This window comes from Acanthochromis polyacanthus, chromosome 9, assembly GCF_021347895.1.
Source record: "Acanthochromis polyacanthus isolate Apoly-LR-REF ecotype Palm Island chromosome 9, KAUST_Apoly_ChrSc, whole genome shotgun sequence".
Classification (NCBI taxonomy): Eukaryota; Metazoa; Chordata; class Actinopteri; family Pomacentridae; genus Acanthochromis; species Acanthochromis polyacanthus.
The window spans coordinates 4,484,549-4,512,263 of NC_067121.1; the positions used below are offsets into that span (position 1 = coordinate 4,484,549).

Below are 27,715 nucleotides of genomic sequence, written 5' to 3' on the forward strand. Positions count from 1 at the left end.
TGGAGAACTTTTAACTTTAATCTTTGTCGTGTTTATTCTGCAGCTGCAATTAAAAACCAAAACCAACATCTGACACCAAACATAAAACAGTTTCTGCACGAAAATATGCTCACAGAAGAAATTAAACGTACCAAAAGCTTCAATATGCTGTATTAGGAGGGCCTTCTTTAAAGGCATTTTAAAATGAAATGAGATGAGATAATACAAAACTTTATTAAGAGCTAGAGATATTGCACATGAAATGAAATGCTGCAGATGATATAAAACTGATGTTACACAAAGTGATGTTGGAAATAATAACTTCATATTAGTCTGTAGATAAAAGAGATGACATGGAGATTAGATGAAATGAGATGAGATGTGGTGTGATGAGATATCATGAGATATGATGAGATAAAATTAGGTGAAATGAGATACGATGACATAAGATGTGATGAGACGTGAAGAGATAGGATGACATGAAATGAGATTTGATGAGATTTGATGAGGTACAACACCATGAGATAAAATGAGATGACATGTATGTCAGTAGATTGAACTTCTCTTCCTTCTTTCTTCTTCCTCAGTGGTGAAAGTGGAGCCGGTAAAACTGAAAGCACCAAACTGATCCTGAAGTTCCTGTCGGCGATGAGCCAACACTCGCTGGAGGCTTCGTCCAGAGACAAGACGTCTCACGTGGAGGAGGCTCTGCTGGAGAGCAGGTAGAACTCTGCTTCATTCAGTCTATTTCAGTTACACCTCCGGCTTTAAGAGGTGTGATGAGATGACCTGATCTTCTCCTTCACTCCACAGTCCCATCATGGAGGCCTTCGGGAACGCTAAAACCGTCTACAACAACAACTCCAGCCGCTTCGGGAAGTTCGTCCAGCTGCACTTCAGCCAGAAGGGGAACATCCAGGGAGGCCGGATCGTCGACTGTATCCTCCACACCTGATAAACACAAAGTTTGTCCTTCACTGTGGATTAAAACGCAGGATTAGTGGCTGAGAAACGGTTATCAGGAGTAAAGATGAGTGAAATACAGCAGGATTTATTAGGAGAAGCACCAAATGCTTCATTAGCAGCATCAAAATCACGATGCACATGCAAATATCATGTAAATGAACACACTCTTCTGCTATTTTATGAACAAACCCCACATTTAATTGTTAGAATCAAATCTGTTTTCATGCCTGTGGGGATGCTTGTGGAATATCAGCAGGTTAGTGAAGCAGTTTGTTTATCTGGAGCCACATTTAGACGAGCTAACAGCCAACAGAAGCAGCATGGCCATGATTTTCTGCTGCTTTTAGCTGAACTTTGGCTTCATGATAGCTAAATTAATTAAACTGTGAAAATGTAAAGAACAATAACGTTCCTGCTGCTAATAATCTGCTGTCAAAATAACTGAATCATAATATAGTAATCTTTCACGATTAAAACACATTTTCTAGAGATACGATGAGATGACATGAGATGAGATATGATGAGATGAGACCTGCGAAGATAAGATATGATAAGATGAGATACAGTAAGATAAAAGTAGATACGATGCAGTGGGATACACTGAGATATAATGAGATGAGATGACATGAGATGAGATATGATGAGATGAGACCTGCGAAGATAAGATAAGATATGATGAGATACAGTGAGATAAAAGTAGATACGATGCAGTGGGATACACTGAGATATAATGAGATGAGATGACATGAGATGAGATATGATGAGATGAGACCTGCGAAGATAAGATAAGATATGATGAGATACAGTGAGATAAAAGTAGATACGATGCAGTGGGATACACTGAGATATAATGAGATGAGATGTCATGAGATGAGATACGATGAGATAAACTGAGATACAACAAGCTGAGATATGATGAGATGAGACGAGATAAGATTCAAAGAGATATGAAATAAGATATGATGAGGCGAAATGAGATACGATAAGATGGCATGAGATGTGATCTAATGAGATGAGATATGCTAAGATATGATAACATAAGATGGGATAAAATGAGATGAGATGAAATGATGAGTTTTCTTCCTTGACTGACACTTTTCTGACCACAGACCTCTTAGAGAAGGTGAGTCTCCTTCCTCCAATCAGACCTACAAGCTCAGAATTATGTCGCGCTTTTATTAAAGCTTTTTAAATTGTTGTTGTTTTATTTTTTCTCTGCAGAACCGAGTCGTCCGTCAGAACCCCGGGGAGAGAAACTACCACATCTTCTACGCCATCTTAGCCGGAGCCAACAGCCAGCAGAGAGGTGAACAAAAACCAAAACAACACGACAATCTGAAAACTGAACAATTAAAAAAAAAGATGAATGGAATCAGCATGAACCAGATGTTTTCCAAGTGACCGTTTTTATTTCAACACTGGAAATAATCTCGTCCTGCAGATATTTTACTATTTTTGTTTAAATTTGTTTGTTTGTAGAAACACTGCCTGCAGTTCATATGAAATATTCCACATTTTTTATCACCTCACTGTTGGTCACAGCCGAGTCAGTCGAGGCTTTTTAGTTGTGATGAGAAGTGCAGAATTTTTTGGTTTTTACAGAATCTGTTGAGTAAAAATTTTTTAAACGATACAATAAAGTGACTGAACGACACGTCACTGATGATTAGTTCAAGGACCACTGGAAAGTTAAAATGACCTGAATTTTTCCAACTGAACTGAGCTTCACAGATGAGTAGTTCAAGGACTGTGGGAAAGTTGAACATCTGCCATTTCTTTCCAGTTTTATATTCCCTGTTTTTGATAACCGTTCTATTTTTGACGATTTTTTTAAAGGACACAATAAAATAACCAAACGTCATGTCACTGATGATTAGTTCAAGGACTGTTGGAAAGTTGGAACCCCGATGATTCGTTCTGCTTTTTTAATTTTCCTCGCCTGAATGTTCATCACAGCAGGTTCACTCAGGGCTTCCTAACTGCACCAAGAAACCCAGAATTTTTTATTTTTTTACAAAATCTTATTCATGCAAACGCTTTATTTTTGTTGAATTTTTAATGTGTGACAAGTAAATAAAGTGATTCAGATTAAATAAGATTTTTCAGCTTTGATTTGCAGATTTTATTTTTTCCACCTGAACTGAGCTTCACAGATGAGAAGTTCAATGACTGTGGGAAAATTGAACATCTGCTATTTTTCTGTTTTTAAATTTTGTTGATTTTTCAGAATAATATGTTCTTCAGACCCTGCGGTGGGTTTTTGAGGTTCAGCAGATGAATTTATTCCACGAGGAATCATCAGATTTCAGCTACATAACGATCAGAAAAGCAGCTGGCTCGGTGCTAACGCTGATTCTTTGTGTCTGCAGAGGCGTTGGGTTTGACGACTCCTGACAGCTACCACTACCTGAGACAGTCCAGCTGCCACGGCGACCAGACAATCAACGACAAGGGCACCTTTCAGGACGTTCTGGTGGGAAGAAAACCGAGAACACACAAGATTTACGCTCTGCTCTGAGGCCGGAAACTTTCAAACAGCTTCTTTTTTTGTTGTTGTTGTTTTCCCAGAATGCAATGCGAACGATGCAGTTCACGGAGGAGAACATCGCTGAGGTTCTACGTCTGCTGGCCGGGATTCTTCACGCAGGAAACATCGAGTTCATGACAGCCGGAGGAGCTCAGGTCTCCTCCAAGTCAGGTAGGCCTCAGAAAATATCAATAATCAGTAATATCTGCTTTTATTCTACAATGGAGGTCTCTGAAAATATCAATAATCAATAATATCTGCTTTTATTTTCCTTCTAAAACATTAATAATGTGAAAGCAATCAACACCAGAGTTCCATGAAGGTCTATAGAAAATAAAAACTTAAAAAGGGGAAAAATTCCAAAATCTTTCATTAAAAATTCTCACTTTTAAGAAGCTGGAGCTTTTTTTTTCACTCTATTTTCAACAGTTCTTAAACCGACATTAGCAGATTTTTCAACTCTTTTTTTTTTTGTTACGTCTTCAGCTCTGAGCCGAACCTCAGAACTTCTGGGTCTGAACTCGGAGCAGCTTTGTGAAGTTCTGACTCACCGATCCATGATCCTCAGAGGAGAGGAGATCTCCACCCCGCTGACCGTGGAACAGGTCACAACGCCTTCACTACTATTAGTATTATTATGTTGATTTTTTATTGTTTTTTGTTGTTTTATGTTGTTTTTAGTTGTTTTTGTTGTTTTTGTTGTTTTCTGGTTGTTGTTTTTTTGGTTTTCTGTTTTTGGGGGGTTTTCTGTTGTTTTTAGTTGTTCTCTGTTGTTTTTAGTTGTTTTTTGTTGGGTTTTCTGTTGTTTTTAGTTGTTTTCTGTTGTTTTTAGTTGTTTTTTTGGGTTTTCTGTTGTTTTTTATTGGGTTTTCTGTTGTTTTTTGTTGTTTTTATTGGGTTTTCTGTTGTTTTTTGTTGGGTTTTCTGTTGTTTTCTGTTGTTTTTTTTGCGTGTGTGTTTTTCGAGCTGCTCATCATAAATGTGCTCCCGGCAGGCGGTGGACTCCAGAGACTCCATGGCGATGGCACTTTATTCTCAGTGTTTCAACTGGATCATCCGTAAACTGAACAACCGCATCAGAGGAAGAGAAGACTTCAAGTCCATCAGCATCCTGGACATCTTCGGCTTCGAGAACTTTGAGGTTTGAGGATTTTTTTACGCTCCTCTGCGTCCCAGCAGCTAAATAACTGCAAGAAGATTAAAAAGAACTGAAATGTTCCCTCAGGATGAAAAACATTTATTAAATTTAGCTGAATCTGTCACACAGAAACACTGAATTAAACCTGATCTTCTGTTGTTAATCAGCCGCTAAACAAACCAGAGGGTTCTTTCTCGTTCTCACTCATTTAATGCTCTTTTTCAGGTGAACCGCTTCGAGCAGTTCAACATCAACTATGCAAACGAGAAGCTGCAGGAATATTTCAACAAACACATTTTCTCTCTGGAGCAACTTGAATACAACAAGTAGGTGGAGCTTAAAGTTTTATGGGAAATAATCCTGATTAGAAGACTAAAGTTTATATAAAATAATAATAAATAATGATGGAAACAAGATTAAAGTTTATATAAAATAATAATAAAATAATGATGGAAACAAGATTAAAGTTTATATAAAATAATAATAAAATAATGATGGAAACAAGATTAAAGTTTATATAAAATAATAATAAAATAATGATGGAAACAAGATTAAAGTTTATATAAAATAATAATAAAATAATGATGGAAGCAAGAATAAAGTTTATATAAAATAATAAAATAATGATGGAAACAAGATTAAAGTTTATATAAAATAATAATAAAATAATGATGGAAGCAAGAATAAAGTTTATATAAATAATAAAATAATGATGGAAACAAGATTAAAGTTTATATAAAATAATAAAATAATGATGGAAACAAGAATAAAGTTTATATAAATAATAAAATAATGATGGAAACAAGATTAAAGTTTATATAAAATAATAATAAAATAATGATGGAAACAAGATTAAAGTTTATATAAATAATAAAATAATGATGGAAACAAGATTAAAGTTTATATAAAATAATAATAAAATAATGATGGAAACAAGAATAAAGTTTATATAAAATAATAATAAAATAATGATGGAAACAAGAATAAAGTTTATATAAAATAATAATAAAATAATGATGGAAACAAGAATAAAGTTTATATAAAATAATAATAAAATAATGATGGAAACAAGATTAAAGTTTATATAAAATAATAATAAAATAATGATGGAAACAAGATTAAAGTTTATATAAAATAATAATAAAATAATGATGGAAACAAGATTAAAGTTTATATAAAATAATAATAAAATAATGATGGAAGCAAGAATAAAGTTTATATAAAATAATAAAATAATGATGGAAACAAGATTAAAGTTTATATAAAATAATAAAATAATGATGGAAGCAAGAATAAAGTTTATATAAAATAATAAAATAATGATGGAAGCAAATTAAAGTTTATATGAAATAATAAAATAATGATGGAAACAAGAATAAAGTTTATATAAAATAATAATAAAATAATGATGGAAACAAGATTAAAGTTTATATAAAATAATAAAATAATGATGGAAACAAGATTAAAGTTTATATAAAATAATAATAAAATAATGATGGAAACAAGATTAAAGTTTATATAAAATAATAAAATAATGATGGAAACAAGATTAAAGTTTATATAAAATAATAATAAAATAATGATGGAAACAAGATTAAAGTTTATATAAAATAATAATAAAATAATGATGGAAGCAAGAATAAAGTTTATATAAAATAATAAAATAATGATGGAAACAAGATTAAAGTTTATATAAAATAATAAAATAATGATGGAAACAAGAATAAAGTTTATATAAAATAATAAAATAATGATGGAAGCAAATTAAAGTTTATATGAAATAATAAAATAATGATGGAAACAAGAATAAAGTTTATATAAAATAATAATAAAATAATGATGGAAACAAGAATAAAGTTTATATAAAATAATAATAAAATAATGATGGAAACAAGATTAAAGTTTATATAAAATAATAATAAAATAATGATGGAAACAAGATTAAAGTTTATATAAAATAATAATAAATAATGATGGAAACAAGATTAAAGTCTGAAGTTCATTCATTTGATGCTTTCAGGTTTTTATTTTCAGATCATCACTCCTCATAACAGAAAAGACTTTAATCACTTTAAACACTTTAATCAGCATTTATTAGAATTATAAGAGCTGTCATTCAATGATTTACATGGTTTTATATTATTAACAATAATAATACTCATTATTATTACTCGTAAAAATATAATAATGATATTAGATCTGCTGAAGATTTGATTATATTTTTATTCTCTTTATATCTCATTTAGTTTGCCTCTTTTTAAATATTTAAATATTATTTTGTGTTGTTTCTCCAGAGAAGGCCTCGTTTGGGTCGACATCAACTGGATGGACAACGGAGAATGTCTGGATCTGATCGAGAAGGTAGGAGGTTAAAAATAAAAAAACATTGTTTCTGTGGTTGATTCAATCGTTTGTACTTCACCAATAATAATAATTATTATTGTTATTATTATTATTATTCTTAAAGATGTTGATGATGATGATCTCTGCGTTTCCATAGAAACTGGGTCTCCTGGCACTGATGAATGAGGAGAGTCACTTCCCCAAAGCTACAGACGGCACTTTACTGGAGAAACTCCACAGCCAGCACTCGGTACGACGTCCTGCTGTCATTAAACGAGTCCACAGGGAGGAAAAATGAGTCCACAGTGAATAAAAATGAGTCCACAGGGAGGAAAAATGAGTTCCCAGGGAGGAAAAATGAGTCCACAGTGAATAAAAATGAGTCCACAGGGAGGAAAAATGAGTTCCCAGGGAGGAAAAATGAGTCCACAGGGAGGAAAAATGAGTTCACAGTGAATAAAAATGAGTCCCCAGGGAGGAAAAATGAGTTCACAGTGAATAAAAATGAGTCCCCAGGGAGGAAAAATGAGTCCACAGTGAATAAAAATGAGTCCACAGGGAGGAAAAATGAGTTCCCAGGGAGGAAAAATGAGTCCACAGTGAATAAAAATGAGTCCACAGGGAGGAAAAATGAGTCCACAGTGAATAAAAATGAGTCCACAGGGAGGAAAAATGAGTCCACAGTGAATAAAAATGAGTCCACAGGGAGGAAAAATGAGTCCACAGTGAATAAAAATGAACCCACAGGGAGGAAAAATGAGTCCACAGTGAATAAAAATGAGTCCCCAGGGAGGAAAAATGAGTCCACAGTGAATAACAATGAGTCCCCAGGGAGGAAAAATGAAACCACAGGGAGGAAAAATGAGTCCACAGGGAGGAAAAATGAGTCCACAGTGAATAAAAAGGAAACCACAGGGAGGAAAAATGAGTCCACATTGAATAAAAATGAACCCACAGGGAGGAAAAATGAGTCCACAGTGAATAAAAATGAGTCCCCAGGGAGGAAAAATGAGTCCCCAGGGAGGAAAAATGAAACCACAGGGAGGAAAAATGAGTCCACAGGGAGGAAAAATGAGTCCACAGTGAATAAAAATGAAACCACAGGGAGGAAAAATGAAACCACAGGGAGGAAAAAATGAGTCCACAGTGAATAAAAATGAGTCCACAGTGAATAAAAATGAGGACATAGTGGTTAAAAATGAGTCCACAGTGAATAAAAATGAGTCCACAGTGAATAAAAATGAGGACATAGTGGTTAAAAATGAGTCCACAGCGAATAAAAATGAGGACATAGTGAAGAAAAATTAGCATAAAGTGAATGAAAATGAGCCAGTTGATTTTATATCCACTCAGTGTCACAGTCAGAAGTTAACGGAGTAATTTTGGATAATTGTAAGTCATTTTGAACCATTTTCTGGATAATTTTGCATAATTTTAAGTCATTTTGAACCATTTTCTGGATAATTGTAGATCATTTTGAATAATTCTGAGTCATTTCATACAAACATTGTGTCATTTGTGGCACATATGGACAGCTTTTGTGTCAGTTTTTAAGTTGTTTTTTTTTTAACCATTTTGAGCTAGTTTCAGTTTTAATTCTCTGTAGATGAAGAAGCAGCGGTCTCTAACCAGATGTTTTCTTTTTCCCGCTGCAGAAGAACTCTTTCTATGTGAAACCTCGCGTCGCCGTTCACTGCTTCGGAGTTCGGCACTACGCCGGAGAGGTGAGGCCGTTAGCTTAGCATTAGCTTAGCATTAGCAAAGAGTCAGACCGGTTTAAATGGTCTCCTCCTGCAGGTGGTGTATGACGTGAGGGGGATGCTGGAGAAGAACCGGGACACCTTCAGAGACGACATCCTGAACATGCTGAGAGAGAGCAGGTAGAAGAACAGATTTATGGAAGAAATCAGATCATTTATTCCAGATTTATTTATTAATTTATTCATTTGATCCAACATGCTGAGAGAGAGCAGGTAGAAGAACAGATTTATGGAAGGAATCAGATCATTTATTCCAGATTTATTTATTAATTTATTCATTTGATCCAACATGCTGAGAGAGAGCAGGTAGAAGAACAGATTTATGGAAGGAATCAGATCATTTATTCCAGATTTATTTATTCATTTAATCCAACATGCTGAGAGAGAGCAGGTAGAAGAACAGATTAATGGAAGAAATCAGATCATTTATTCCAGATGTATTTATTAATTTAATCCAACATGCTGAGAGAGAGCAGGTAGAAGAACAGATTTATGGAAGAAATCAGATCATTTATTCCAGATTAGACGTGTTCATTCAGATTAGATTCGACTCTATGGTCAAAGTCACCATTTAATCTGTTTAACAGATGCATTTATCATCTTTAATCTGTTTAACGGATAGATATGTGCAACAAAAAAGAACACACGACACGATGACGACAACAAAACAACTTATTTTAACGCAGAAAAACCTAAAAATTTACATTCATTTACAGTTCTTCTTCTTAAAGACGACTTTCAGGTTCAGTGGCTTTAGTTTGCTTCTCCTTCGTCTGATTTTACGTTTCCGCTCGTTTTTATTCCCTCCAGGTTAGATTTTGTCTACGATTTGTTCGAACATGTTTTGAGCCGAAACAAGCAGGACACCCTGAAGATGAGCACCAAACACCGGCGGCCCACCGTCAGCTCCCAGTTTAAGGTCAGAAACAGGAAAATACCGATTAGAAGTAAAACATTTGGTGGAGACGTTTCCTTTAAATGTGATGAATTAGGTGCCACGATATCAGTAATACCAGCCTGTTAGAGTCGATGTTTGTGAGTTTAAAAACTGTTTCTAGTTCAGAAATTCAGTTAAAATCACTGATTTGATCAGATTTTCACCTGAACCATGCAGATTACTGAAGAAAAATCCACAGATTGTCAGGAAAAGCTTTAAAAATCAAAGAAAAACTGCAAACTATTTAGATAAATGATGACATGATGTCGATTTTAAAGGCAAAATGAGATCTATTGAGAAATAAAGTGGATATTTCACTGTCCTGCTGTTCATTATAATGTTTTTCTTTAACAGTTGGTACAGATTTTCCACTACTTTTGTTAAATTCTGGTTAATATCTGGTAAAATCCCAGAAAAACAAGCTTCATGTTACATGCTAAAGGTTAAAAAAGGCTAAAATATGCATTTTTTGCAATAATAATTCATTATTTTACAGTGTTTGAATGTATAATCATGCTATTTAATCAGTAAAACCCCTAATATTATACAGAAAGTTGTGGATATTTTTAATTTTTTGTTTCTTTGCAGATTTTCCAATTTTTTCTGTTAAATTGAAATTAATATCTGATAAAATCACAGAAAATAAGCTTCATTTTACATGTTAAAGGCAAAAACAGGCCGTAACTGGACATAATGTCCACAAAAATCTGTATTTTTTGCAATAATTAGTTCTTTTACTGTGTGTAAATCAATATAAATCTCATTATTATACAGACATTTGTTGTTATCTGAAGGAACATTGTGGATATATTTTTTTAATTTATTGCTTTTCTAACAGATTTTCCACTGTTTTGTTAAATTATGGTTAACATCTGGTAAAATCCCAGAAAATTAGCTTTATTTCACATTAAAGGTAAAAACAGGCCAGAACTGGACATAATGAAAATCTTCATCCTGTATTTTTGACAATAATAATTAGTTCTTTCACGGTGTTTGTCTGTTACATCAGTAAAACCTAATTATTCTACAGATATTTGCTGTTATGTGAAAGAAAGTTGTGGACATTTACGTTGTCGCGTTCCTTCAAAGTCAACATGAAGTTACATATTAACATTATTACAGATTTCCAGGTTTTTTAGGTACATTACTGCAGCGATGCTTCCACAAACAGAACTCCTTATTTTATCCCTGCAGGATTCCTTACACTCCCTGATGGCGACGCTCAGCACCTCCAACCCCTATTTCATCCGATGCATCAAACCCAACACACAAAAGGTGAGTTCCTAGTCTAATTCCATCAGATCCTTCCAGAATGACTCATCAACATCTGTCCAAAATGCCTCAAAGCTTTTCCAAATGTCTCAGAAATGGTGTGAAAAGACTCAATTTTGTTCAAATTCTCTCAAAACCTGTCTTAGATTAGTTCAAAATGTGCTTAAGTTCCAATAAAAAGGTTCAAAATGGCTCCAAACCTTTCCAGTCCATGTTAGAATCAGCTGTAGTCATCAGTATTATGGGATATATCCTAATGTGAACAGTTTAGAGTCCTAGAAACAATCACTAGTTAGCTGCATGTGTTTCTGTTTCACTTTGTCCAGAATTACTCAAAAAAGAATGTCCAAAATGTCTTGAAAAATGTCTCATGATTTGTCCAATAACAAAAAAATTGTCCACCATGAGTCAAAAATTGTCCAAAATATGACAAACTTGTGTGAAATGCCAAAAACCGTTTCCACAATTCAACAAAACACAACAGAAATGGCAAAAACCTGTCAAGCAGGGTTTGAAATTGGTCCTAAATGAGTAAAAAATGGACCAAAATTAGTGGAAAAATGCTTCAAGCTCATCCAAAATGACTTAAAAGTTGTCCAATCAGTTTTATTACCAAATGTGAGCATCAGTATTATGTATCCTAGATTCAGCAGTTTAATATCTATGGCGTAGGTATCTGTTTCAGTTTATCCAAAATTACTTAAAAATGGACCAGAATGGGTGAAGTGAAGTGATGGGTCAGAGGAGTATAGAACGGTGTCATCGGCATAGAGGTGTATCTGGGAGGCGCCAGGAGCTTTGGGCACATCATTTATGTCGATGGAAAACAAAGCTGGGCCCAAGATGGAGCCTTGAGGTTCACCCTTAGTGAATATTGGAGATTCTGACATGAGGTTCTCTGACTTTACTCACTGTATGCAATTGTTAAAGTAGCTGGTGATCCAGTTAATGCAGCTGGAATACAGGTCAATGCTGTTCTCCTGAGCTAAAGGCCTCGGTCAGGTCTATGAAGGCGTCTCTGAAGGCCTGCTCCATGCCCATCGTGGTGAAGATGTCTTTCAGGATGGTGGTGATGCTTCTGAAACTGCAAACTTGACAGGATGTGGGTGGAGTTAATGAAAAAGCTTTTTGTGAACTGGCCTCTCCATGACTTCGTCCGGATGGAGATCGGTCTGTAACGCTTTGGGTCACGACCACATTTCAGATTATATCCACTAAAATGACATAAATGGAGCATTAATTTACATTCCAACTGCAAAAAAACTGAGCTTTAACTCAAATCTTCTGTTCTTTTTAGCACTTTCACGAACTTTGCTGATAAAATATGGAAACATGAAGAGTCACTTTCTTTGTTTTTTAAAAAAAATTAGCTAATCTCCAGTACAATCACAGATTTATTTACACTTTAAATAAAATAATTAGGACTGAAACATTCTGAGTTATTTTTACATTTTTTAAATTTAGATAATGTCTCGGAAAATAAAAAAAAAAGTATTAATGTGCTCATTGCTCCAATACAAAAGAAGAAAAGAAAAAGATTTAAAAAAAGGTCAAAACTGTAAATAATGTTGACATAAAAAATCTGTAATTTTAAAAATCCTGATTATTTCTTTTACAACGTTTTACCTTAAAATTACACATTTATTTGCTGTATTTAGTTATTTATTATTACTATAAATCTTTTGTTCTTTTATTGACGTCATCCTGAAGTCGCATCGCTGTGGAAGGTCAGGAGGGTTTAACCTGTTGAGTAATAACTGGAAAACTGCGACTATTTGTGTCTTTGTGACGTAACCGAGCGTTAAAGGACCTGCAGGCTTTAAAACCACTGCAGCCTCGGTGGAAATATCAATATGTGGACGGGATGGGGATCGATCCTGTCAGCTGATGGCTCTGAATGCAACCACAGACACAAAAACACACTTATTTTATAAATGAACACACTGATCTCACTTTAAGATGACCTGAACTGTGTGCAGTCACATGAACACATTTTAAACATTTCAGCAGCAAAATCAGCCCAAAAATGTCCTGTTTTTGTCATTTTGTTTCTCGTTTTTGTCATATTTTGTCTCATTTTGTCTTTTTTTGTCTAATTTTTTTGTCTCTTGTTTTGTTTCGTGTCATTTGTCTCAATTTTTTCTCATTTTTTTCTCATTTTTGTCATATTTTGTCTCATTTTGTCTTTTTTGTCTGATTTTTGCCATTTGTCTCATGTTTTTGTCATTTTGTTTCTTGTTTTTTTGTCTTGTTTGTGTAATTTCTTGTCTTGTTTTTGTCATTTTGTCCATTTTTTTGTCTAATTTTTTGTCTCTTGTTTTGTTTCATGTCGTTTGTCTCAATTTTTTGTCGTTTTTTCTCTTTTTTGTCTGATTTTGTCTCATTGTGTCTTTTTTGTCTGATTTTTGCCTTTTGTCTCATGATTTTGTCATTTTGTTTCCTTTTTGTCTCACTTTTGTTTTTGTCTTATTTTTGTTATTTCATTTTTTGTCCTCTTTCGTTGTTTTGTCGTTTTTGTCATTTTTTGTCGCTTGTCTATTGTTTTGTTGCTTTGTAACTTTTTGTCTCTTGTTTTGTTTTGTTTTGTTTCGTGTTGATTGTCTCATTTTTTGTAATATTTTGTCTTACTTTTGTTGTCTTTTTTGTCTAACTTTTGTTGTTTTGATCATAAAGTAAATCCTCTCTGGTTCAGTTCCAGGTGACTAAATGTTGTGTTCCTTTGTCGACACTCTGATCTGGAAGTTGTAATGTGTCAATGATAAACTGAGGCTGAATGTTGTTGAAACTGAATTCATTTTTCTTCATAAACTTCAGGTTGTTCATGATGTTTAGTACAAAGATAATCCTTAAATGTGAACATTTCTGCAGTAAAACAAAGGAAGCATCAGGAGTTGTGGTTGTTTATCAGTTCTTATGCTGTGGTTTTACTGCAGATCAAACAGGACTGAATGAGGAACCTGAACTAGAATCAGTTTGACTTCTCTGATTGAAACAGTTACAGACTAAAAATTGAGCTTATTGTGCAGCGACACAAAAGTCAGCAACACGTTTGAATGTAGACAGCCTCCTCCCTCTTAAACACACACTCTGAGACACTCTACAAGTGGCTGCACACACACACACACACACACACACACACACACACTGGGCCTCAGCAGGAGATGCGTCTCCATGGTAACCTGGCCCCTCCCCTCGCGGTGAAAGGAGGAGTTGTGTGTTTGGAGCCTTTTGTTTGACTCGGCGCTCCTCAGACTGTTTCTATTTCTCTGACTGATCGTGGACCGAATCCGGCTGCAGCTCTCAGGAACTTTTCGTTTCTGCTAAAACGATCCGGAGCGAGGAGCTGCGATGCCAAGGTGAGACCTGATGCAGAAAATACGCCGGCGCCGGTGCGTTCAGGTGCACGCTTGTTGCACGGGGCGTTTAAACGTCCGTCCTTTGACACGTCTGTGGATCTTCTCTGCCCGGTTGGTTTCATTATCGCGCTGTCTGCTGAATTTGCACAACAAGATTCTCCATTTCAGAGACAATGAAAAGCCTTTTATCTTGAATTAAATGCAGTAAAATAGAAATAAAGAGCTGGAGCGTTGAAGAGCCCCAGACTACGTGTTGCTGAAGCAGAATAACGTCCAGAAATAGACGCTGAGGCTTCTTAATTCACTTCAAATGGAAGCATTCTTCCCATAGACGACGTTTCTGCAGCGTAGCTCTGCTGCTTCCCGCTCCTCGTCTCCTTAATCGGAGCTGAAGGTTTGGAGATGGAGATGCTCAGAAGCAGCAGAAACAGGAGAGATGATGACGGCAAAACGTTAAGCAGGAGATTTCTGTCATTTCTCACAACTTTTGTGTAGTTCTGGACAGATTTTCTGCAATTTTGGATCATTTTTCAGTCATTTTAGACAAACTGAACAGACCGCTCTGCTCTCAAACCTTTATTGTTGAAAACACTTCAGAAATTATCCAAAATGATTCAAAATGCGTCCAGAATTACAGAAAATTTGTCCAGAAAAGATCTAAATCAATGAAAATGTGTTCAGAATGGCATGTCTAAAATGACTGGAATATGATCCAAAATCAGTCAGAATTTCTCTCTGATGATTAAAAATGATCCAGAATGACCAGAAATGTGCAGAATGAGACTAAAATTGTTCAAGATGCTTTGCAAATCATCCAAAATGACTCAAAAATCTTTCCAAAATGACTCAGAAATGGACCAAATTTGCTTAAATCTGTTCCGACTGAACTGAAAATTATTTAAAATAACTGAAAACTTGCAGAATGACATGAAAAGCGTCTAAAATGACTAGAAAATGATCCGGAATCAGTCAGAATTTCTCTCAAATGATTAAAAATAATCCAGAAAGACTGAAAATTTGCAGAATGATGCTAAATTTGTCCAAGATGTTTTAAAAATCATCCAAAAGGAGTCAAAATGATTTGAAAATGATCTAAGATTACACAAAAAATTGTCAGAAATGGTAAAAAAAAATCTTCCCAAAGTGACTCAAAAACTGTCCAAACTTACTAATGTCTGTTTAGAATGAACTGAAAATTATTTTTTTAAAAAGACTTCTTGGACAAATTTAGTGTCATTCTGCAGTTTTTCACTCATTCCAGATAATTTTTAATCATTTGACAGAAACTCTGACTGGTTTTGATCATTTCCAGTCGTTTTAGACTCTTTTCATGTCTTTTATGAACAAATTTTTGTCATTTCTGATGATAATTTCTGGACAAATTTTCTGTAATTCTGGACCATTTTGGACACATTTTAAATCATTTTGGATCATTTCTGAAGCGTCTTCCACAGTAAGGGTTAGAAGCAGAGCGGTCTGATCCACTTTCTGTAGTTTCTGACAAAAATAGGTTCAAAGTTTAGTGTTTTCCAGAACGGTCTAACATTCCACTGTAACGCTGTGTTTGGGTTGTGGGTTCAACCACTCTGCTCCTACCTAACGGACCCGTCCACAGTTTGTTTGTGCGGTCGTAGCTCAGGGTTCCTTTGTGTTGTCGATGTTTGGGTCGAGGGCTTAGCTGGGATTTATTTCCACCTCTGGGCAGAAACATTGTTCCAGGGATTCCCCAGAACTGTGCAGGAACCCCGCAGAGTGGTAATCCTGCTGGATCAAATCCTCCAGAGATGGCTCTGGTTTGTGGATGCTGCCGGTTCTGCTGGTTAAAGTGAACGTTGATTCCTCAGAATCAGTGGGTTTGGAAGTGATGGGGGGGTGGAATGCTAAATATTCTCAGGTTCCAGCTTCTGGAATGTGCTACTTTTTCCTGTTAATGGCGTTGAAAATTGAGTTTCTTGGATGTTTGTTGGACAAAATGAGCCATTAGTTGGCGTGTCGTTGGGTTTTGGGGGATTGTTCTAGTAGAAGTTGAATGATTAATTTGTGTGTAGTTTAACCAGTACTTCTGATGCTTTTAGAGTCAGTTTCATTGGAGATCTCCTGCATTCTCTACAAACGTATTTAAAACAACACAACAGGAATAAAAGAAGGTTTTCCCCTGGAAGTTCCTGCTGGGAGAGTTTTTAGCCTCAGAAACACTTTGGAGCTGCAGTCGGTGTGTTTTTCGTCTAATAATAATGAAATAAAGAAGCTTCCACTCTGCAGCTCCTCCTGGGTTCAGTCGTCTTGCCATGTTTGCCTTTTTTTCTCCCTGTCGGCTCCCAACCCCCCGGGATGGAAGCTCCACGCCCCTGTTTGTCCTCCTGAATGGCCCGAGGCCTTCAGACTGAGAAAGACAAAGTTTAGCCTCCAGCTATTGTTGATGCTTCTGGATGCTGATGTACGTCGCTGTTCTGAGCTCACAACGGTCGATCTCACAACTCCACGGGTTTCACAGATTAGAGACAAACACAGAATCCAAGTTCATTGTTTTATTCACCGTGACGAATTTCATTGAAAGTGAAGGTTTAAAACCAGCCTCAGACTAAAGAGACGCTACGTACTTATGGAAAGAAAAAAGACAGAAAAGACGGCGCCGACCAGATTCAGACTGTGACACCTGGATGGATGGAAAACTGATCTGGTGTCAGGTTTTACCAGAACTCTAATGAGTTTCCATCCAGATTTATCACTTTTTAACGGACTTCTTCCATCATTTCTGAGCCTCAGAACTTCATCAGTCCAGCAGATAGAACCATGACCATTCTTTAGGAAAACTGCTTGATGACGGAAATGACAAAAGCGAGACATAAAATGAAAAAAAGCACAAAATGACAGAAATGAAACATAAAATGACAGAAAAGACAAAAACATCATCAACAGGTTATGCTAGCATGTTGTGGGACACGTTCCATGAATAATAATTCTTTAAAATATGAAGCTGATGAAAAAAATGTTCCCACAATTACAAGAGACATCAATGAAAAATGTAAAACCAAAAAAGGAGATTTAAAGTTGATTTTAACTGTTTTATTAGAGATTCAGTTTGGTCATCAGGGGGGTGGGACAAGAGAAAAATGGCATTTTAGGGGAACTCCAGACTTATTTGGTATTTTAAAAGTATTTTCAAAAATTGTTTTCTCCTACTTTATTTAGATTTGAAGAATATTTACACAGCTACTGATGTTTTAGTATTTTGGATTATTTGAATTTGATGGGTGGGACATAAAATGTCCTCTGGTTCTGAAACGACCCTCCTGCTGATATTTTTCATTCACCACTAAAAATACCGAAGACAAAGGACAGAATGAACCTTTGGAAGACAGAAAAAAAGACAGTTGACCTTTTCAGATTGACGTGAGGAAAAAGAATGAGTGACAAAGCGTGAAACTTCTCTAAACAGAGCAGCTTGGAGTTAATCAAGAGACTGTATGAACTGTAAAGAAGAAGAAGAAGAAGAAGAAGCCTCTGGTTGTTGACGTCCCAGAAAGAGGAAACAGGAGGCAGCTTCCTGACACCGCTCGGCTTTGTGCTATGCAAATCCAGGTTATGCTAATGAGGCGTCCAGCGGCGGTTAAAGGGCTCCATTCAGCCGCCGAGGCCAGATCCACCGGGCCGTCGATGGACTATCGAAGGAGACCAGTGGCAAATAAAGGCGGCATTAGGACGCGGCATAAAGGCGTCCTCTCATCCAGACCCCCCTCTACGCCCACCGGGGTTACAGGCCGAGAGGGTCCCCGAGAAAATGGCCTCGGCTGAATACGAGCGGCGACGACAGCTCAATGCTGAGTGTGTTTGTGGAGGGAACGGGTTCAGAGTTTTCAGTCAGCGGTATGCAGTTTGATGCGTGTCGGTTTAGAGGAACGTCACGCCAACAATCGAACTGATTCAACACTCGAGGCTCATTTTTAGCAGCTAGTTCTGGGTTTTACTCTCACAAGTCACCATTTACCCATTTGATCATTTAATGACATGATAATGGAAAGAAAGCAATACAAGCACCTCCTAATGGAACTGCATGCATCTTTAAGTTCATGTCGATTCTTCATTAGGTCTTAATTACATGGCTGAGATGTTTTTTAGGGTCTGAGCACCAAAGACTCTTTTCAAACTCTTGGGTTTATTGTTATACTTTCTTTGTCCGACGACAGAAAAGCATTTCTGAGGCCCAAAAAATATTCAAACGCATGAAAATGTACACACACATCAGGACTGGAGAAGAATTTCATATTGTAGGACAATGGCTCAATAACGCCCCCTGAAAAGTTTCAAACATTTATTACGACCAGTACGTGTGACTTTGGTACACAAATGTAACTCATCAAGACGCACAAAACTGTGATTGACACTCATGCCCAAAACCAGAGGTGGAAAAAGTACTGAAAAAATGTAATTGAGTAAAAGTATCTTTACTTTGTTTAAATTCTACTCAGAGTAAAAGTACCCATCTAAAAATGTACTCGAGTAAAAGTACAAAATTACTTCATTTAAAATGTAATTTGAGTACAAGTTACTTCGTTACTTTCATTTATTTAATGCAAATAAAGGATGAGTCATGAATAAAGTTCAGCACAAGTTGTTTTAATCAACTTTGAGGCTCAGTAACATGATCCTCAACACAAGGAAAACAATGACAGTCACAACCTGTACTGTATAGTGCAAACTTTTTTCAGTCCCATTGTCCAACCGACAACATTATGATAAGAATAAAGAAATTTAAACAAGAATCAAAGTATTCAAAATAGAATAGAAGATCCGAAAATTTAGCAAATAGAATGATTTACAACACAGAGCAGAGATACAGTAATAAAGAAGAATTACAACCTGATAGAACAAATAAAAACGTGCTAACTTACCACCACATGCTTTCGCAAATTGGACGTTGATGTCTTATATGCTGAAAGCTCCGTTTTGCCGGGCAGGCACATTTTACACAGCATTATAAAGTTGTTGCCCTTTCTGCGTTTGAACGTGAATAAGTCTTCTAAGTTTGGCCAAGGGTTTTTGTGGCTTTCCTCTCCAGAATTTGTGTCCTCTTCGGACTCTTCCTCCTTCATGATCTCCATATCTTGGTCAGCAACAGCCATCTTCCAACGCGTAGATCCAGATTATGATATGGAAAGGGCACGCGCAAGGCAAGGTCACGCAATTGACCTTCAGTTCCGGGGACACAGTGGTTTTCCGCTCGCATTTAATTTTTTTCACTATCAATATTGTACTCAGTAATGTGAGGGGTTTCAAATGTAGCGAAGTAAAATACTTGGGTCAAAATGTAATTGAGTAAAAGTAAAAATTACACATTTCAAAAACTACTCTGAAAATTACAAATTACTCATAAAAAGTACTCAATTACAGTAATGTGAGTAAATGTAATTCGTTACTTTCCACCCCTGCCCAAAACACAACAGGAAGTCGGCCATTTTGAAATAGGTCATATTTGAATTTCCCTCGAGATTAATAAAGTATCTACCTACCTACCTACCTATCTACCTATCTATCTATCTAGCGTCATTTTTTGCAGATTTTCAGAAGCTATAAACTCAAACAGGGTAACCCTGAGAGAGCTCAAATTTGGCCAGGATGTACGGCAGACATGTGTGATCAAAAGTCGTGAAAATGCTCCGAAAAAATCTGAAGGTGTGGAAATGGTGGAATTTCAACGTTTCACCGTGAAACAGGAAGTGCTGTGTCACTGGCCTGTACATGCTTCAATCTGCCTCAAACTTTACATGTTTGATCAGAGTCCAGCCCTCATCACATCCATAGGCCAAATCCCACTTCCAGTTGTAGCGCCACCTGGTGGACGTGCTTGGATTCGATGACCAGCAAGGATGCGAGGACCTGACCAATGCTGCTTGCAGCTTTAATTTCTTTCTGAAATCCATCTCCGTGATTCAGAAATGCGACTGAAGGTCTCAAGATTTTTAGATTTTGTGCTACATTGGTTGAAATAACTTATTTAGAAAAAAAATAGATAAAAATGCTGCTTTTCTTCACTACATCTCATTTTAGGTTTTGATTTGTTCCCGGCGGTCGGAAAAAACAAGGAGGATGTCATATGCCATTTTTCACTGTTTTCAGGCAACGACTGTTGACTAAACAGACTGTTGCTCGTGTTGGTTTGTCGGATGTGTTTGCAGCTTGTTGCTCATTTCCAGTAAATCTATTGTTATGAAAGCAGCTGCATGGACGGAGCGCCCCGCGGCATCGGAAGAAGGAAAATCAATAAGCTGCAGATAGAAACGGCTGCATGTTGTCATGACTTTGTGACATAATCTGAACGTAACTTCAACACTCTGATTATGTTTCTTGTGTTCCTTCCCAGATGCCCGACCAGTTCGACCAGACGGTTGTTCTGAACCAGCTCAGATACTCCGGCATGTTGGAGACGGTGAAGATCCGACGCACCGGCTTCCCCATCCGGAGACCTTTCCAGGACTTCTGTTCCAGGTTTGTAAACGCTCAGAGACGCTCAATCATTAATCAGTCAACAGTCATGACCCCACTGCTCTGTTAGAACTCTACGATCTATTAAACAATGTCTGGGCTCAACTTCTACTGAAATGCTGCTGTTTGGACACGACCGTTTAAAAGTTTGGGGTCACTTTGAAATATCCTTGTTTTTGAAAGAAAAGCAGTTTTTTTTCAATGAAGATAACATTAAATTAATCATAAATCCAGTCTAGACGTTGTTTATGTGGTAAATGACTATTGTAGCTGCATTTCTTGGCGGTGTAATAAAGATGCTACAACTGGTATTTTTGCATTATTTTAAAGGACTTTCTAAGTGTCATGTAGCTAATTACACAATCATCAACACAAGTTTTTAAAGAAATCAAACCGATCCGGTGTTTAGTAGATAAAGACTTGGAATCCTGATGTCAGAGTGAAGAGAAATTCAGTATTCAAGCTAATTTCAATTATTTATCTCAACTTGAACTTCATCGTCAATCAACCAATGCAGAAATTACAACACTGTGATATTAAGTTGATGCAGTTACCATGGATAGAACATCGACCTGAACTATTAAAATGATTGCAAATTAAAAAGTTAATCTTAATTGTTGAATTTGAATGTTTTTCTTAATTAAGTGTTGGGTCCAGTTTGCTAAAAATGACCAAGCCATAAAAGAAACACCTCCATCATTGTTTCCTCTGTGTCTGCAGGTACCAGGTGCTGATGCGAGGCGTGTTGACCCCCGATGACCCCAGGGGGCGCTGCGTCCACCTGCTGCAGCTCTACGACAGCAGCAGCACAGACTGGCAGCTGGGAAAGACCAAGGTGAGGAACCGACGTCTTTCTAAAGCGACTCTCACCTCAACTAGTTTCGTCATCTTAGTGTCATCAGTGCCCCCGTTAAGATTCAAATTTACCCCCAATGTGCAGAGATCCAGCACCGATTCACCTCCTCAGGTAGAACTGGAGAACTCTGCATAGCTGCTTTAAGCTGTTCCTTCATGTTCTGTAGGTGGAACCCTGTTGGAAAGTTCTAGTAGGACACTGTCTAAATGTAGAGTTAGAGGGTAAATGTAGAGTTAGAGGGTAAATGTAGAGTTAGAGGGTAAATGTAGTGTTAGAGGGTAAATGTAGAGTTAGAGGGTAAATGTAGTGTTAGAGGGTAAATGTAGTATTAGAGGGTAAATGTAGTATTAGAGGTAAATGTAATATTAAAGGGTAAATGTAATATTAGAGGGTAAATGTAGAGTTAGAGGGTAAATGTAGAGTTAGAGGGTAAATGTAGTATTAGAGGGTAAATGTAGTGTTAGAGGGTAAATGTAGTGTTAGAGGGTAAATGTGGTGTTAGAGGGTAAATGTAGTGTTAGAGGGTAAATGTGGTGTTAGAGGGTAAATGTACTATTAGAGGTAAATGTAATATTAGAGGGTAAATATAGGGTTAGAGGGTAAATGTAGAGTTAGAGGGTAAATGTAGTATTAGAGGGTAAATGTAGTGTTAGAGGGTAAATGTAGTGTTAGAGGGTAAATGTGGTGTTAGAGGGTAAATGTGGTGTTAGAGGGTAAATGTACTATTAGAGGTAAATGTAATATTAGAGGGTAAATATAGGGTTAGAGGGTAAATGTAGAGTTAGAGGGTAAATGTAGTATTAGAGGGTAAATGTAGTGTTAGAGGGTAAATGTAGAGTTAGAGGGTAAATGTGGTGTTAGAGGGTAAATGTGGTGTTAGAGGGTAAATGTACTATTAGAGGTAAATGTAATATTAGAGGGTAAATATAGGGTTAGAGGGTAAATGTAGTATTAAAGGGTAAATGTAGAGTTAGAGGGTAAATATAGGGTTAGAGGGTAAATGTAGGGTTAGAGGGTAAATGTAGCATTAGAGGGTAAATATATCTTTGTAAAGATCCCCTTCATAAAACTGAGTGTTCGGGTGATGGATGAACCTCTGAGGGTCTCTGCTGGATGTTGATCCTCATATTGAACCATAAATCCCTCCCAGTCTTCCCCTACAGACTTCTTGTCCATCAGATGCTCTGTTCTGTTCGGTATAATTGACTTTTTTTCCTGTCAAACCTGAGCTCCTGAACGCCCCATAGCGTTCCCAGCTGATGCCTAGCCTCCTCACTAACATGAAACATGATTGGACGGAGGTTCAGAGCTCCACCGATCCATTTCAGCTGCTCCCCTTCGAGGCTTAATTCAGCTTAACACAAATCGAAACACTGCCTCTACCTGGTGTGATGATTGAAGTCCAGAGCACCCGAAGCGTGGAATCCAGCTGTTATTGGATCCGGCCTTCTGCCCCCTCGGTCTGTCATTTCCACTGCACCGGATCAGGAAGAAAACACCCTCTGTGTGATCGCTGAGTGGAAGTAACAGATGGAAACAGATCCAGAATCACAGGATGAGACAGAACCGAATTAAAAGTCACCTGGACGATAAAATATGTCAGAAAAGGGATTCATTTTACAGCTTTTAAGTCACGGTTCTGTTCAAACGAAGATCACAATAATGTTCTTCACAGAATCATTTAGAAACCACAAAGAGAGATGATACATGAGGGGTTAGAAGCAGAGTGATCTAACCCACAAACATCTTAACTGAGCTTCATGTAGTGTCTGTAATGTTTTATGGTCTAGATCAGGGGTCGGCAACCCGCGGCTCCGGAGCCGCATGCGGCTCTTTCAGCCCTCTGTTGTGGCTCCCTGTAACTTTGGAAAATAAATTGTTCTGCCTTTCAGGCGCGTTTCAATGCATTTTAATATAGAGAGTTTTATTGTGAAATTACCGCTCTTATTTTGACGTGTCACTCCACCGGATGTGCTGCTGGGGTTTTCCCCTGGCTGGGACATGAGAGCGCAAGGTTGATGCAGAGAAGACGGAGAAGCAGCACCTGTAGTTTCACATCGTTTTGTACTCAAGAATGGCAAACCTGTATATTAAAGCTCCACTCCAAGAAAGACACGTCTTGTCTTTGAGTCAAAACTACTCATGGTAGGGTAATACACGTTACACGCAAGAACACGGCAGCAGGTCAGAGAGTCAGAGGAGTGACGTCTTGGAAAATAGGGCAGCGACTTACCGGAGAAAAGTTATTAGCTCAAGATAAATAGATAAATAGATTTTACAAGTCAAATAGACATTCGCAAAATATTGATTTCCAGCTAACATTACGTAACATATGAGGTCCAGGAGCAAAAATGACATTAACCAGGTAAGATAAATATTAGTGGAAGGACACAATTTAAAAAAATGAATCTAATTAGAGGCTTTGTAATTAATTAATCACGACTGATTAACAAGGGCATAGAAGTAAAAAAAAAAAAAAAAAAAGCGATATATGCAGTGTTGTCTTCATTTTAAATGCCAAAAGGATTTTGCGGCTCCCGGTGTTTTCTTTTCTGTGGGAAACGGATCGAAATGGCTCTTTGAGTGTTAAAGGTTGCTGACCCCTGGTCTAGATGTTCGTGTCAGAGTGGTCTAACCCCCAAAACCCAAAACACGGCGTTCGAGTGCAATGTTAGACCGTTCTGGAAAACACTCAACTTTGAACCCATTTTCCTAAAAAACTACAGAAAGTGGTTCAGACCACTCTGCTTCCAAACCCTTATTGTCCAAGATGATACAGAAATGATACAGAAATGATACAGATGGATTCAAAAATTCCCAGAAAAATTTCCAGAAATGATCTAAAACGATCAAAATTTGTTCGGAATGATGTGAAAATAGTCTAAAATGACTGGAAAATGATCTAAAATCTGTCAAAATTACCTCAGATGATTAGAAATGATCCAGACTGACAGAACATTTGCAGAATGAGACTAAATTTGTCTAAGATGTTTTAAAAATCATCCAAAATTACTCAAAATCTGAACTGAACAGAATCTCGGCGGTTTGTAGACTTTTTCCTGACGTTTGCTTCAGATCGTCCGGTGCGTGTTCGGTTCCCAGGAAGCCTGACTAACGTCGGGCCGACCGCTGAACCACGGAGTTTAAATCAATTCTGTCTGCCTCGGAGGGATCCGTCCACTTTGTGTCGCTGTCAGATTTACACCGAGGCTCCTTTCAGTCGGCACATGTCCCGGCTATTGTCTCCGGCTCGTGGTTTTTTGTGTCTTTTACAGCCTCCAACTTCATTTCTGCTGGGTTCTCTCCACGGGCCTGACCTGTGGCGGCAGGAAGCAGAACTCTCCGAGGCTCAGCGAGGCTTTTGTTGCACTAATTAGCATAGTAATGATTAAAAGGGATTAGCGGCTGACTTCATTGGGATGCAGATGTCTGAGCTCATAATGGAGGCCGCACGTGATTCATGTTGGAAGTTGTTTCACGAAGCGAAGGGAGCGTTTTGTTTGCGTGTTTCTGTCTTTGTGGCGTCATTTCGTTTGTTCTAATGACACGGTGACAACATAAATCAGAGATTCCCAAACGGCTGCTCCCCAAAGAGCCAAACTTTATTGTTCTTTTTATTTCACTTGTTTTTAGCTCCATTTCAGAAACAACCTGCGTCCACACCAGCACGCTGTAAATGCACATTTACTGTCGACCACACATCTGGAAGCATCTCAAGATTTGTCCAAAATGATTAAAAATGGCTCAAAATTAGTCAAAAGGGTGCAAAAGAAATGTTCAAAATGACACAAAAACCTGTCAAAATGAATGCAGTGGTACAGTAATTATCCAGAATTGCTCAAACTTCAGTTGGCTTTAGGTTGTCACATCGTTATTGGGTGGAAAATGAACTTGATTGCAGTTTTTTTTTTAAACTCAAATGTGTCTTTTATTCATCAGAAATTAAAGATATTAAAAATTACACTGTAATCATCCCAACTTTCTCAAAATAAAAACCTGTGAAAAAAAGACATTAAAATTGTCCTAAATGACTTGAAAATGATCCATAATTCCAGAAAATGAGTTCAGAATGACATGAAATTTTTCTTACATGACTCAAAAATTATCCCAAAGACACAAAAATGATCCAATATGACAAGAAAAGATCAAACTTGACATAAAACTTGTTGGAAATGATAAGAAAATTGTCCAAAATCAGTCAGAATTCATCCAATATTACTGAAAATGATCAAGATTGACTCAAGATTTGCAAAATTGGTCCACGATGCTTCAAAGATGATAGAAAATGATTCAAAATCTGTGCAAAACAACTCAAAAATGTCCAAAATGAAAGAAAAAAAAAAGTACCTTACTTGTATCTTTAGTTATTGCCCCCTGGATGGATGTAAAACTGATCTGGTGTCAGCTTTCAACAGAACTCAGATGTGTTTTTCATTCATCAGAAGCTGCTCCAAATGTCATTAACATCCAAAACTACACAGAAATGGTCTTTAATTTCTCAATATTTGTCAGAAAAAACTCAAAAAACTGTTCAAAATGACAACAGATGTCCAAAATTACACTAAATTGTCCAAAATTAGTCAAAAATTGTCCAAGATTGGTCAAAAAGTCCATTAAAAAGTATGAAGGTAGAACTTCTTTTTCGTCCCAGTTTGGTTCATTTATGTCATTTAGCATCTTTTTGTGGTTGTTTTGTGTCACATTACGGCAGATGTGATTCGTTCAAAGACAGATTTATTCTTCATCCACTCCAGGCGTCACAACCTAAAGATTTTTTTTTACAACCAGCTCTTTCCATCCAAACACCTGTGTCTTCTCCAACTTGTAGCGTGTAATTCCCTGTTAATTAACCTGCTCGTTAGTGCCTTCCAGTTTACATTCCCCCCGAAAATCTCATTAGTGCTTCACCGCTGAGGATCCTCCAGCTCTGGTGATATTTCCCCACCGGCTCCGTCCACTGAGACCACGTCCCAGATCTCATTTTCTTCGCTCCCTAATCGGATTAACCCGGCGGCCCTCGCTGGGCCCGGTTTCTCCACCAGTGAGCGACAGCTTGGCCGTTGGATCGGCTGCTGTAATCTGAGGTCTTTAGGAGCCCCGACAAAAGCGGAGGAGGAGCCGGCTTTGATTTATGTCCTGCTCAGTTGTTCTGCTGTTAAACGGAACATTCTGCCTCTTTTTAATGCTGTCCACTGGTAAATCTTTTATTCATCATGTGTGCATCTAAAGGATGAAGCTGCAGAACATCCACTCTGGCTTCTTTTAATGTCAGACAGCTGGAAAAAAAACTGCATTTTCACAACCTGGTGCATTAATAAGAGTGAAACTGAAGAAGAGAGTGATTTATGTGAAGCTAATTAATGTAGAAAACCCATTAAAATGCACAAAAAGAGCATCTGACTCCTTTATCCCTCACGTTGGGACTTTAGTGGAAAAAACGTTAATGCAAAAGAAACTTCCAAAAGTCACAAATGCAGCAACTTGATTTCAACAACAGAATAAAAAAAGAAGGGCGGTTCGGTAGGGGGTCGGCTGGATCTCCATCAACAGGAATGTAGAATGGCAGAGGGGCGTGGCCTACAGGGTGGAGGCGTGGCTACAGGAAGCAGGAAGGGGCAGGTGTAGAGCTGTGGGTCAAATTGATCTGTTTTAAAGTTTGAAAATGTGGAGAAAAAACATATTTTCACAGTGAAACTTCTGGTGTCCACGCTTTCCACATTTTTGGGAATTCTTTAAACATTTTTTGTGGAAGAAAATAATTTTAAAAATGTTTCTTTAAGACCATTCTCATAAAAATCAACCAAAATCCAGCGAAATTCGCTGGATTTTGGTTGATTTTTATGAGAATGTTCTTAAAGAAAATATTAGAAGTTTTACTGATATATATGTAATCACTTTAGATATTTTTAGGATTTTTTTGGAAGAATTTTATTCATTTTTTAAAACTGTTTATAAGAGTATTCTTGTTACAGAAGTCGTCCTGCTCATTAAAAAGTAAAAACCTATTCTTGAATGAAGTGAGTGTGATTGAATACGGTGAATTCTCCTGACTGGTTAGCTCATGCATTATCCAAAAAATTGTAAATCTGCTCATTTTT

The 27,715-nt window shown here is 37.0% G+C and overlaps 1 protein-coding gene across 1 annotated transcript in view; it reads left to right on the top strand.

Annotated features, from left to right (window-relative positions):
* Positions 1 to 27,715, top strand: part of myo10 (myosin X) — a 126,295-nt gene that overhangs the window by 77,029 nt on the left and 21,551 nt on the right. Inside the window, exons 5-21 of the mRNA XM_051953911.1 lie at positions 567 to 701; positions 793 to 917; positions 2,055 to 2,068; positions 2,167 to 2,251; positions 3,315 to 3,418; positions 3,514 to 3,643; positions 3,959 to 4,077; positions 4,467 to 4,613; positions 4,836 to 4,936; positions 6,905 to 6,971; positions 7,111 to 7,203; positions 8,609 to 8,677; positions 8,751 to 8,833; positions 9,524 to 9,632; positions 10,845 to 10,925; positions 20,640 to 20,764; positions 21,482 to 21,596. Of these exons, the coding sequence (XP_051809871.1) occupies positions 567 to 701; positions 793 to 917; positions 2,055 to 2,068; positions 2,167 to 2,251; positions 3,315 to 3,418; positions 3,514 to 3,643; positions 3,959 to 4,077; positions 4,467 to 4,613; positions 4,836 to 4,936; positions 6,905 to 6,971; positions 7,111 to 7,203; positions 8,609 to 8,677; positions 8,751 to 8,833; positions 9,524 to 9,632; positions 10,845 to 10,925; positions 20,640 to 20,764; positions 21,482 to 21,596 (1,702 nt within the window). The remainder of the gene's footprint in view (positions 1 to 566; positions 702 to 792; positions 918 to 2,054; positions 2,069 to 2,166; positions 2,252 to 3,314; positions 3,419 to 3,513; positions 3,644 to 3,958; positions 4,078 to 4,466; positions 4,614 to 4,835; positions 4,937 to 6,904; positions 6,972 to 7,110; positions 7,204 to 8,608; positions 8,678 to 8,750; positions 8,834 to 9,523; positions 9,633 to 10,844; positions 10,926 to 20,639; positions 20,765 to 21,481; positions 21,597 to 27,715) is intronic.